Source organism: Corvus moneduloides, chromosome 2, assembly GCF_009650955.1.
Source record: "Corvus moneduloides isolate bCorMon1 chromosome 2, bCorMon1.pri, whole genome shotgun sequence".
Taxonomy (NCBI): Eukaryota; Metazoa; Chordata; class Aves; order Passeriformes; family Corvidae; genus Corvus; species Corvus moneduloides.
In genome coordinates, this window is record NC_045477.1 from 47,445,323 (window position 1) to 47,459,381 (window position 14,059).

At 40.8% G+C, this 14,059-nt stretch overlaps 2 protein-coding genes across 6 annotated transcripts in view; both read right to left on the reverse strand.

Moving 5' to 3' along the window:
• The window catches only part of ATP8A2 (ATPase phospholipid transporting 8A2), a 320,810-nt gene that overhangs the window by 35,928 nt on the left and 270,823 nt on the right, over window positions 1-14,059 (reverse strand). The gene's annotated exons all lie outside the window — the stretch shown is intronic.
• Window positions 8,824-9,719, reverse strand: LOC116439644 (chloride intracellular channel protein 6-like). Its single transcript, XM_032099460.1, is given in 6 exon segments — window positions 8,824-9,127; window positions 9,129-9,428; window positions 9,431-9,487; window positions 9,489-9,559; window positions 9,562-9,616; window positions 9,618-9,719. Coding segments are annotated over 6 exon segments (723 nt in total). The 5' UTR covers window positions 9,705-9,719; the 3' UTR covers window positions 8,824-8,974.

The window sequence follows — 14,059 nt, forward strand, 5'->3', positions numbered from 1 at the left end:
GTATGGCACTACTTACAGAAATGCTACTTTAGATCATTAGAACCTTTTGCAGATAAATTAATGGTGATTAAGGTCCAGGTTTGCTACACAGAAGATTTGAGACAACCTCATCACCCCTTCTATGCAATACACAACACTTCCCATCACAATTGTTCTGATGCTGCACACTAGAAACAGAAAAGATTTTTTTTCTGTAACTACTTGTGTGCACCACACAACTGAAACAGAGGCTAAAAGGTTTCAACAGCATTTCCAGTGTCTAGACAGATTTTGCTCTCTCACCAGTTACGGACACTGCCATATCTCTTTCCCAAAACCTTTACTTCTCAATATTTTTTATGCCACATACACACACCTACTGACATGTCACCAGTGTAACAGCAGCTTGACTGACTCAGCTTTGTCTCAATACTGTAGCACATAAACACTGCAAGCCTGCAATGCTGAAGTGTCAGGGCATGGTACAGATAAAGACACAGCTCAGCTACAGAGGAAATGGAACTACATGAAACATCTACTAGCCTTTGATATACATTTGAGACAAAATCTGTAATTATACCCCTGGTAAGATGAAAATGATTGCTAGCAACAGAAGAGTTTTACCACTCACTACAATTAATCTCTTAAACTGAGAAAAGCCATCACAGTGCTCTGCCAGGATATTCACCAGTAGCATCCAGCATCTTCTCCCAGTGTCAATCTCTGTCTAAAGTTGTTCACCTAAAAACTCAGTCATATTTAGCAGCAACCTGCCCTTGGATTGTCCAGTAGTGAGTACTTGCAAAAGCATTTTTTGCTTTTAAATGTTAAATCTTTCATGTCACTGCTGGACTGACAGGTCAGTGGTAAATCTTGTACTGAAACCAAGAGCAAGCTAGACTGTGCTAAAACATTTATGGACACTTTGCCACCCACACAGTACGCAAACACATTCCAGTCACAGAATCAGCTCTCAGTTATTTGGGAGCCCTCATGCCTACATCCACATGAGAATGCCAGAAGCACACAGGCAGTTTTGATCTATGCTGATTTAAGGAAAAGGATGTACAGGAATAAGAGGGAATTAATAACTTTATTGTTAGCTAAAAAGTTGAACTGTAATAACAGTGGCAAAACATAATAAGATTTGTCCTCACGCTTTGTTTTTCTTTGGCCAGGATCCTGCAAGTGCTAGAAGTCACAGAATCACATCAGCATTTCCACTAACCATCCCTTCACTGCCTGTGCTAATAAAGGCTAAAAAAGTGCCATAGTATTCTGTATGCATTTTCTGGTATTTTTGATTGAAATATTTTATGTTCCACTTCTTGCTTTTCTAGCTGAAAGCAACTTGACACACTTTCAAAGTGCAGAACAATCTGAGTATGTGTTCAATAGAAGTTTAAATGCTATTATTTTTGTTATAAATGCTGACATCTCAGTCAATGGCTATGAATTTGGACATGTGGCATGTCGAAAAAACCTCAAAGCCAAATATTTTTTGCCTGCAATTATGTATTTTACTCATGTATTATTCTGTCCAAAAGCTTCACCATCACAGTAAAACTATTCATCTCATCAAAACCCTGTCAGACACTCATTTTACTACTGGCAAGCCTTTTTCCACACAATTCTCACCAAGGTATTACTCCATTCCTCAGCTCATCTGGAAGGTTCCTTTCCTCCTCATCTCTAGTTTTCTCTTGGAGTTACAGGACTGCTACACTTCACAACAATAAACTGGTCTGTCTTGCAAGCACAGCTCTGCCTCTGAACACAGCCTCCTCCCTCACAGGATTACACCCCCTTCTCACAGGATGGGAGCTCCTCAGCAGAGGACTAACAGGATATCACCCAACATGCTCTGGGGACATCCATAGACAGCACTTTTAGGTTAGTCCCCAACTTGTAGGATAGAGAGCTGGGTTATGAAAGGAAGCTGCAGTAAGAACACCTATCCCTACAAAGCTTTCCTCATGCTTCCCAGCTGTTGCTGTGCTCCATTCCAGTCGCTCAGCCAGTCATGAAAACAGGACTGCAATACATCTTCAGTGAAACACGGCATTTCTATACCCAGTTCCAGGGAATAACACTCTTCAGCTATCAGTTATCCTCCCAAGATTAAAAAAAAACCCAGAGATACCAAACAGGAACCACTACGATTCTGTTTTTGTAAAGATTGTCACAGGAAGTAGGAGTACAAATAGGTTGTTTTTTAAACAAATTCAAAATATTGACCATCTCTGTCATCACAGAGGCCCCATGATATGTAACTAAGTCATTTTTGTTCTGTCTACTGATGTAAACATTAGTGACTATCACATCCAAAGTGAATTTCCAGAGAACATTAATCACATGGCACCCCCCAAAACCACTTGAGACTAATGCGAGTCCTCCTTCTGAGAACATTGCAACTTAAACTGCTGCCACCCGTAGACTGCCTTTCAAACACTGATTAATCTGACACAGACAAAGCACTCATTTTAGAGAATTGATAACATTTATTAAAAAGAAAGAATGGGAACAAGAAAAGAAAGAAAAAGAACTTAGCTCCAGTTATTTCACAACTGAGGAGAAAATAATTTAGGTCCCAATGCCTTTAACCTCTTCTAAATAGCTTTTGTAAGGCTGGACAGTTAATTTTTTAAATTTTAAACACATTTTAAAAAGTGATAGCACTGACCATTCAGAATGACCAGGAAGATCTTCTTTGTACCATTATTTTAGAATGTGTAGATTAAGGTGGGCTTTTTCATTTGTTGGTTGGGGTTTTTTTTGAGTTTTTGTTTGCTTATTTTAACTCAAGGACACGTTATACACAAGCATATGACATAGAAAATAGATTGCTTAAAAAAAAACCCCTTAAATTGCAATACAATCTGGAATATATTTCAAGCTCTTTTCTCCATTTTACTGTTCTCAGTATGTAAATAAGCATCATTCCTAGTTGTACTGTTCCACCAATATGTGGTGTCACTATTTTCAACAACTTCCAAGGAGAACAAGGCCAAAAGTGCCCAGGGATGGGAAGTCAATATACACACGGTTTTGGTATTATCACAGCATGGTTAGACAACTGGGGACCAGTGACTGATTCAGACAAAGCAAGCAAAGATCTCAATAATCATTAGAGAAAAGCAAGACAAAATTTAAATTCCTATTTTGAATAACAAAAGTTTTATACTATTTCATTTCCTCATATATCCATGTATTTTAACTTGGACAAAAAAGGGACAGCAAAAGTATAAGACCATGATGGAAACAGCTGGCTTTATATTTGCAGTACAAAAAAAATTATTACTGGAAGTGTGCCTGGAGCCTGATCACAGCTCTCTCCATGAGACATGGATAAGGACCCACTAAGTCGCTCAACTGCAGTTTCATATTTGTTCAATTCCAGCTTTGTACACTAGGGATTCAAGTCCAACCTGCAGTCAAGTGATGGCACATCACTGGGTCCCCAGTAGTCAAATGGGGATGACAGCATGGCACTACCTTTGGCAGCGCTTGGGAAAGGAGGAGTGAGGGAGAAGATGGCCACATGATTATTGTGAGGGATTCACATGTGGTGACGGCACAAGAAATATTCACTGCCATCACTGAGGTACTCTTGAGCTGGACTTCTAAGACACTGATGACGCCTGCGGCTGGAGCTGTGAGTGCAGCTCTGGGAGCCTGGCCCTGCTGCTCCATCTGCACTGCCTTGGTACCCAGCGCAGGAAGCAGTGCACTCCCAGCTGCATGAACCCACCTCGAAGCAGCCAACCGAGATGCACCAGGTGGACATCTCTGCCAGCACCTCTCCTCCATCAATTCTAGACCAGTGGCTTGGTCTGAGCACACCACTTCAGAAGGGCTAGAGCTGGGGTAGGGGAAGCCTAGTTGGTCATTCTGCTCTCATCCCATGTTAGGCAATTCACTTGGAAGCATGTCTGCTTTTCAGTCAATGAGGAGTTGCTTCAAAGCCTGCCTCAGCCCATTGATCTGAGGTGCTACTCTTGGGGCCTCAGTCACAAACATTTTCCCACTGGTGCTGCTAGCTTGGGCAAACAGTCCCACTTCACTGAAGTTCCAGTGCCTCATTTGAAGGCACAGGGTATGGACAAACCTATTATTCTCCTTTAGAAGTTGAAGCATTAACACTGGGACACATTACAGCAATGATCTGGAAACACTCAGATTCCTGCAAAAGATGGCCTTTCATTTGCTCTATAGACTTAATAGGGCTAATTCAGACATTGCTTTAAGTGTTTAGAAAATATTTTCAGTAGAAAGTAAAACACACTCTACCCCAATCTTGAAATTGTTGCACTTTTAGTGATGTTACAACTTAGACACCTTTGCTGCAGGTTTGTTCCTTTTTTTCTAATTTTTAAAATGCTTTTCAAAAGTAAATTTGAACCCTAACTTCGGTAGGAAGAGAAACAGATTCCATGCATAAAAAATCCTATTACATATTATGAACAGTATCGTTATACAAACTCCTCAGCAAATATATATTTGCAGTTTGCAGACCATTACTCACCCCTCTTTTCCTTTAGAGAACTCCACTGTGCACAGTCTGCATGTTTTGGGTCCTCTTAAGCCTGAATGTTTCAGTGCTAGCACTGGGTAGTGTTCTTTCGAAAGACCTGAAGTTTCACCCTGCATTGGTAGTAGTACTAACTCTTAACAACCAAGTGAGTGAACAGATCTTCACTCTGTGAGACACAAGACTTGCCACAAACTAATACTCTAAGCACTCTATGCCATGTAACAACTGGTAGATACTGTGTCATAAACCAATCCATTTTTCATAAATTATTGTGAAGGAATCAACTAGCAATGGCTTTCTCACACTTCAATGATAAAAAAAGCTTTTTTACATTCTGCCAAAACCTCCTGCTCTTTCTATTAGCTTGTGTGGAATGGTCAGTATCTCCACCCCACACTGTTAATACTGTATAAAATACACAGATTGTTTTCAAATTCCTGTATTATACAATATCCTCAAAGTGCTACAAACATCAGACCCTTAGAGATCACATACGTTAAAATATAAGTGCAAAGAGATGACAGGGCTAGCTCATGGTTACACAAATCGATTGCAGAGCTAGGCAGATTGCCCAAGTCCCTCAATTAAATCACACTACACGGAGAATGAGCCTACTGGAGCCCAAGTCTGAAATATAATCAATATCCAAGAATGCAGTCTTGAGAATTTTCCCTGTGCACACTGAAACACAATCTAGCCTCAACACGAATTGGTGCTTAAGAACTTTTCCCCGCAACATAACTGCAGCCAGCTCCAGGCTGGTCAGATTTAGTAGATTCAGGGCTGACAGGTGAGATCAACAGATTTACCAGCTCCCTCTTCAAGAAATGTCTAGGCTGGAAAAGTACCTAAAGAATAAGCCTTTGGGTTAGTGGCAAAGTGTTCAGAAATGAGGCAGAAGAATTTGATTTCCCCTCCTGCTTACACCACTGGGAGTCAGAAGTACCTCAGATGAAATCAGCAGAGCTCTGCCACTGAAAGGGTGGCTGGATATTTCCATATCTGAAATAAAGATGTGCAATGTTTTCCATAATGTAAGAGTTTTCATTCTAAAATTACTCAGATGAAAACAATGACCTCACTGGCTGGCTGGATTTAACACAATGACACATTGGTCCAGTCTCAAACCTATTTCCTCCCTCTCCCAGTCTCTGCTCATACCACCATATCCCCTTGAGAACAGTAGGAGGAGGAAAGGAGGGAAAAAAAATCTGACACCTCACTCAAATATTTTACCCCTTTCCCTTAATTTCGCCAGTCATACTTGAAGACACGTGGAAGCCTAGAGTAAGATATCTATCCACTGCCTAGCTTCCTACTTATGAAGCTTGTTGGTATTTTTGAGGTAGCACCTGGACATAAATATAGGGAGGGAGAACAGGAACAGTCCTTTGAGCAAGAAGAAAATTGCCACCACCATCACAAACACATGTATTTGGCATTCCTAGTAAAGCCCAGGTGTTTTGAGATACAGGTCTCAGGCAAGAAGCTTTTCATTAAAGAAGCTGCTGGTTATGACAGACAAAAGCAGGTAAATACAAATTAAAGTACAGAAGACCGAGAAAAATATAATCAACTCAAAAAGACAAATTGCTTGCTTTAAGTTATTTCATGATCAGGAACTAGCAATACAAAGCTACAAAACAAAAACTAGTATCTTCCTGGGAAGAAAAAACCCACCAAAACTAACTTCACATACAGACCCATGTTTTTGAAAAGACTCGTTAAGAGCTATAACACCATAGGAGCACAGTGAGAGGATCTTCTAGATCCTTTTATTTTCATGTCAGGAACTCTTTTTCCGTAATGGAGGAACACAGCAGGTTAACAGCCTATTTTTATTCTATTTCTTAATGTAACTTACAGAAATTAGTATTTGATAGATACATGAACATTATCATTGGCCAAATATGTCCCACAGGATGTTAAAATAAGCTCTGTTTTGTGTTAACTAAAGACATATTCTACATACGCAGTCTTGCTTAAGGAAAAAATTACTTTATCTCATTACTTAAATAATATACAACAGTACCAATTAAACAAGGAGCTTGCTTATGCTACCCTCCATTATTACTCTGATAGCAGAGAATTAAGAAAATTAATCAGATGGTACTTTAATTTGATTTTATGGTTCACTAGCAGTGTAAACTCTGATGCAGTTCCATGCAGCCTGTAAGTTTTTTTCATTATTCATTACACTAAGCTAAAAAAAAAGTAAATTTAAGCTTCTTCATAGTCATTTGGAGAAAACCATTGGTAGTAAAATCATGCTTCATGTAAATGGGTAAGTGGATTCCTGAAATTTTACTAGAAAGCACAGGCCTCATTAACCAAAGGACCTTCTCCTCATAGTGGATGAAACACCTCAGCAAATTTTTACCTGAATAGCACCAGGCACTAATTATTCTTTCACAAATTAAAACCATGACCAACTTGGGAAAAAAATGCTGACACTGTTTATGTCACCCAAGATTTAATTTTCCTCACCTTAGTCAGGCTTGATACTATTCTGAATTACACGGCAGTTTGAGTTTTCTGAGATGAACCAAATTACACAGCTGTGCAATACAATATAATCTTCTTTATATTCCAATCAAAGATGAACTCCCCCTGGAAAAGTGTGGCAGAGCAGGACCATGGGCAGCTACAGGTGCTGGGCCGTGCCCTGCCACGATGCTGTAACTTCACTGAGCCGCAGGTAAAACATGTAGGAAGGTGTCGCCAGTATGAAAGCAAAGTCATGCCTATACACACTTTTTTCTTGATATATTTTTCTCCTTCCCCCTCAAATTACACCAACAAAGGCATGAAAAGAAAGAACAAAGTAAATCTGAAAGAGTAACTTTGACAGACTTGACAATGTAACAGTTTGTCTTGTTCACTGCTTCGTGCACTTTAGGATAAACTTCTACTCTGCGTATAAGAAATTTATACTTTACATTCTCCTTTTCAAGTCATGTTCAGCATGTAACCACTTTTGTTTGGTGTCCGTAACTTTCTATGAAGGTTTAAGAGCAACGACTCTTTTAGAGTAGCTGCCCTTATTTAATAACTGAGCGTTTCTCATGAAAGCTGCAGGGGAAAAAAAATTAATTTTACAGAACGCATCTTTGAATTTAGAACTCCAAGGGAGTTATGTTTAGCAGAAGCTGTTCCTTGCCAGCAAAGATACAGGATATTTGTACAACCTGCTAAGTTACACCTACAAAAAGATTCAGAACCTTCAAATTTCCTTCATGTGTTGAAATTTCCAACTGTGCTACCACAACAGCACTGGCTTCCTCACATAAACTATATTTGTTTCAAGATACTCCCCTCCTCCTCAGTATTAGCATTCCTGAGTAGAAAGATGCTCTACCAGGAGCAGAAAGATCACCTCTACCATGGTATGAATTTGTGTATATGCTCTAACTCAGAAAACATAGAAAGTACAACCACTCTCAGTGGAGTGTTTTGAAAGTAAGCTCTTAAACAAACAAATATTTAACTGGAAAGTAGCATTTTTATATAGTATCAAATAACACTTCCCCATCTCACATGATTTTTTTCACTAACTTTAAAAAAAAAAATCTTTGAAATCCGCATTTATTCCTTTACTATTTCTTTTGCCATCATGTGTATCCTTCATGCTAAGCTTTTTGTGCTTTTTATAGATCATCTTAAGAGAGTGCATTAAAAAACTCCAACATTAACTATACTGTTAAATATTTCAGGTAAATATAATCAGGTATCTATCCACATGCCTGAGCCATCTAAAGAATTCTAGGTCCTGACTGAAGCTGCTGACCAAAACTCAAGTTCTACAGCACATATAAAGATCTGGAATGGCCTGTGGCAGCACTTCCCTCAGTGTAAGTTCAAATTAGATTCAGCATGTTGTCCCCAAATCTGGCAAATGAGTTGACTTCAGCAGTACTGCTGCTCTCCAGAGTCCTGATGAAGCAATTTAAATGGGGCAGGCTGACACCTGCACTTGCAGGCAGCTTGTCCGAGAGTACTGCAACTCTACATGTGGTTTGCTGCTTGTGGTGAATTACAGCATTGAAACCCACAAATGGAAACCACTGTTGTTGATGTTCTGTTTTTAAAGTACTTATTTCCTAATATGATTTGAGGTTGCATTAGCCAGGGTAACACTGTTCCCTGTGTCTTACATCCTGGAGATTCCTTAGCAGCTCAAGAGTTTCAGGAAATGGCTAATAATCACACAGCAAGAATTAGATCTGGTAACTGTGAAGGTCAGAGAAGTAGATCTTCTCCAAGTTTTTAAAATTGAGGCATAGGTTTATAAATCAATTCTTTTTTTTTTTTTTAAGAAGGAGTAAATAATGCAATACAATCATTATAAAAGGATTGGCCAATAGCAGAACTTAAAATCACACTGCAGAATTTCTGCTGGTTTTTGCTTTTCCAGCTTGGCTGTTGTCCATCACAGAAGCAATAAACAGAGGCATCTTCTGGTTACTTCATTCTCTTTGCCACATCCAAATATGAATATTCAATCTCCTGGTCAGCAGAGCATGTGTTTGTAAATTCATCTCTTGCGTATACATTTTTCAAGTATCTCGAAATCCCTGTCATTTCAGGTGGAAAATGAAAATTTCGGTATTTCTTTTGCAACAACCTTGATTATGTGGAGCTTTGGTAGGAGGCTGCAATCCACTAAAGTGAGCTCAATCTCCGTCCAGAATTTCCAACTGGAAACAGTGACCTCCTCCGTGCTGTAAGCATCGATTTCATCAGGCAAGGGGCTATTAAATAGTTGTCCAGCTTCTTCCAGGGCTTTAAGCAAAGACTTTTCCAAATTTTTTCATTTGCATCTTTTCTCAGGTTCTTTATGGAATGCAGAGAATTTTGCAAAGACATCATTTCCTGCAGAGTTCGACTCGGGGTGCTTCGGTGCCAAGTTTGGGATACCGGGGCGGCCGCCAGCTTTTCCTCCAAGAATTCCTCGATCTTGTTGATGTCGGTTTTTCACTTCCCCGTCAAAAGTCACGAAGGGGGGGTTGGTGCCCGGGGCCAGGTTCTGCAGGTCCGCAGGTTTCTTTTCAAATACACGGTTGTGACATTAAATATGACACCTTTGAGCCACAGGATCATAAAGGAGCTGCTGAGAGAACGGACATGTGGAATTCTTATCAAAGTCAACAGCAGCTGAAAGTACATCACTTCCATAGAGGGAGTTCTGCATTCTGAAAAACTGTGTCCTTTAAACTCAATTTTAGAGATCTTAATCTGTTACAAGGCAATGGTTGACTTGCATCAGATAATAGCCATTACTTCCCCACATTTTAGTTCTCCAGGAAGAATAATTTACTAGCTCAGTCACTACATAGTCACATGGGATTTTATCTACATTCAATGGTTACATTCTTAAAGCTCAAGGTTTTCTGTACTGTCATACTGCCTCTCCTGGAGGCCCCAAAAGGCTTTGGCTTATTTTAGCATAACTGCAGTTCAACTCCAATCAATGGAGTCTCACACAAATATATCGTTTTTCCCATAAAACCTTGCTCCTTTCCTTTGTTTTCATTCCCTGAGTAATTTATGTCATTGAGCTTGAGCACATACATGTATGCTTGAGCACATACAACTTCTTCACAGAGCCACCATGTCTCTGTGGCTTGTACTGTATGAAGTACATCTGTAGTGTCTCCCACCACACTCTCCTGCCAAAGCCTGGAGACACACCCTGTGTCTATTTTTCTCCCTTCCTTTCACCCTTTACTGAAATCTTCACAAGTGCATCACAATATAGTAGCAATTTATATAAATTCTCTTTTCTACATCACAACTCACAGCTACAGGTGTCTGCTCTGATTCCACAACTAAATGAATTGCAGCCAGAAGTTACCTTCCCAGCCCAGTGAGATGCCTGACAAGCCTCACAGTAATGTGCTGCAGTATTTGGTGTCTGTAGGAGACGCATAGTGCCATGCACCACTCAGTCTTGGTCACCTTGTGCTACCCCTATGTTTCCACAGATGGTTGATGTCTGAGCATAGAACATTCCTAATGCAAGGGCCAGTGACAAACCCAAACAGCTGAAGACAGGTAGTCCCACAGGAAACATTCCCTTAAGCATAAAACACTAACAAAATGACAAATTGACCATGAGTGCTAGTCCAAGGTGCAGAGGCTCCGCCAGCTGCCTGGCCCCAGGTCAGGCACAGCCATCTCCTGCCTCACACCCCTTCCCAGCAGGACAGACCAGGCAGCCTTTCCACCCACAGTGTGCAAGGCAGCGTGACTTTAGAGCCCCAACATTGCCAGCTTCTTTGCTGGGAAGAACACTGTAGAAATACAATACCACTTGGCGCAATAATTTTATTTTATTGTATTGATTTATGCTTTCCCTTTAATTAAAAGGTACCAGGAAAACATTTGGTTTTGATTCAGATAAACAAACCCACCGAAGCCATTCTGGGCAACTCCTCAGCACAGGCCCAGCAGCCCCATCTGCGTCTCCACAATGAATGACTTCCGCCGACGCGCAGCCCCAAAGCCCTCGCCAGATCCTTCCCCCTAATCCCCGACATCTGTTCTGCGTCCCGGCCGGGCAGTGGGACCCACCAGGGCTGCTGTCAGCGTGGCCACAGATGAGTAAACACACCAGCGCCTGTGTCAGGCTGCGTGTGATTTCAGCTGAGAACTCCGGACATGCAGCACGGTTCTCATTTAAAGCGTTCGCAATGTTGAGGAAACACCTGTTAAGAAACTATCCAAAATAAATTTACCGTGAGTCTTTTAAGAAGGAGAAAACCCGTGATCGACAGCAGCAATACAAGATCCGACAGCAGCAGAATTCAAAGCCCCACTGCAAACCCTGACCAATTAAATACATAAACAGCACCATTTTTCACTTCGGGGTAACAGTTACTATATCATTTCTCATCTTCCACTTAAAATAGATGCTTTTCTCACTGGAAGACTGAAGTTTGACCGGTATTGACCTAATTTATTTTCTTCTCTGTGCGAAAATCCTACAATGCCATGTTGTGTGTAGTTTTAAAAGAAACACTCCCATACAGCTACTCTTCAAAATTGTGTCAGCCGCATGTAATCAGGAACAGTTTTGAAATCGTTTCTGCCTGACTACTAAAAAAGGTGGATTGATATTCTGCTTAAAGTCTGCAAGGTACAGCAGATAAAGATCAGTAATTTTAGAATTTATGTTAAAACAGTAGAAGCATCGAGATTTTCCAAAGCTGTATTAGTGACACTGGAAACAAATCCCAAAGTCTTTAAGCCTTGGGGTAACAATTAGCATTTTTAAAAAGCTTGCCAGAAATCTTTTAATTTAAACCATTGTTTTCCTCCTTTAGGGAATCTGGAGGTTTACCTTGGCCTACAGTGGGTACCTCCCCCTCCTCCCTGTGTACACATCTGACCAGCAATCACACTGCAAGCTGCTTACTAATGATTATGGTATTTTTCAAGGACACTTAAGTGACTTTGGAGCATAGGTCACACTGATGCTTAAGTAGAGTTAGATCAAATATTTAAAATACTTTTCATTTCCCTGTTTCTTTCTATTCAGGGCTCTCCAGCAAGAACTATGCCGCTTACTGATTTGAGCTCTACACCATGTCTGTGCGGTAGAAAACTTTATTTCTCAGGTTGTAGTGTGCTGACTCTGGCTGGGGTAGAGTTCATTTGTTCACAGTGGCTGGTACTGGGCTATGTTTTGGATTTGTGCTGAACAGAGTGCTGATAATACAGAGATGTTTTTGTTATTGCTGAGGCAGGGCTTGCACAGAGTCAAGGCCATTTCTGCTTCTGTACTGCCAGGCTGGGAGGGGGCTGGGGATGCTTGGGAGGTTGGGAGGAGACACAGCCAGGACAGGTGACCCCAACTGACCAAAGTGATGCTCCAGACCATGTGACATCATGCTCAGTGTAGAAACTGGGGGGGAGAAGGAGGAAGAGGGGGATGTTTGGAGTGATGATGTTTGTCTTCCTGAGTAACCAATATACCTGATGGGGCCCTGCTCTCCTGGAAGTGGCTGAACACCTGCCTGCCCATGGGAAGCAGTGAATTAATTCCTTGTTTTGCTTCTTGCGTGTGCAGTTTTTGCTTTCCTTATTAAACTCTCTTTATCTCAACCCACGAGTTTTTCATCTTTAACCCTTCTAATTCTCTCCCTGATCCATCTGGTGGGAGAGGGAGCAAGTGACACTGTGGGGCTTGAAATCTTTTCCAATAAATAAAATTCAATGTGTTTCACTAAAAAGTGATAGACATGGGGGGAAGATTGTATTAGTAATAGTCAGCTGAAGGCCTAAGAATGCAATTCTCTTGTCCGGGAGTCGAGAAAAGCTAATTCAGTGTCAGGACTTACCAGAAGTGGGATTGAAGAAACATAAATATTTTGTTGCTATAAAAATATCCCAACAAACCAACTGTGCTTCATCTACGTGTTGTCTTCACTCCAAAATGGACACCAGAGAATCAGAAAAGGTTGAGAGGAAAGGGAACAGAAATAATCACAGTAAGGCATGGCTTCACTGTGAGTAATGACTAATGCAATGATTTTCATTGAAGGAGAGAGAGAGAGAAAGATTACATAAAGGCTTGGAAAGGCAAGGATGGCAGAAAGCAGGTAAAAAGAATAATTGTTCCTTTCTTCTTCCAGTACAAGAACTTGGAACACCAGAGCAGACAGCCAGTGGCAGGTTCAAAACCATATGGAGGTAATATGCTTTCACATATATAGCATATGATTCATGGAGGTTGCTGTGGACCAGAGAGTGATCAAACTATATGTAAACAATGGTATTATTTCTGAATGTTGAAATTACTGAGCTGCTTAGAGCTAGGAGACTACAGAAGCATCATTACATCTGTTCCTATCCTTACACTCTTCCTAATCATCTGCCACTGGGCACTGTCACAGCCAAGACAGCAGGTTAGATACCTGTACTTCCGCCAAATATGCATTATTTGGATTGCATCAGCTGGAGGCTGCAGATAAAGGAGACGCTGAAAGCTCCAGAAACTAGGGACTTGTGCACATAGGAGCTGGAATTTGACTAATTCCTCTCACAGCGAGGCACCTAGCTCAGTGATACTTCTATCCATTGCTGAAGTTCTCCAAAGCTTTTAGTTTATCTTAACAGACAAGTAAACTAAACTGTTAATAAAGCAATGCATATTTCAATCAAAAAGGGAAAGGAAGAAAGATAACTCAATGAAGATGTGTTATGCAGAGCTCCTTAGAGAACATTTCTAACAGAGGAGAAACAATACCAGAGTGCCAAGTGCTAGGGTTCAGCTCCTTCAAATGTGACAAGCTTTCAGCCCACAAACCCACGCGTTGTGGCCAGCTTGTGTCTTCCTATTAAACTTCTCTGCAAAGTGGGGCTTTGCAATGCCTTCCCAGGAACTATTTTCTTTTCCAAGGCACAGACATGGAACACAGCTGCACAGATACCGCCTCAGGTATATACTCCACAGAGTATCATTGTATCTCCTTCTCCCTACAAATACTTTCCAGCATGTCTGGGGGAAGCCTGAGAGGGAAAAGGGTGACATGGAACACATTC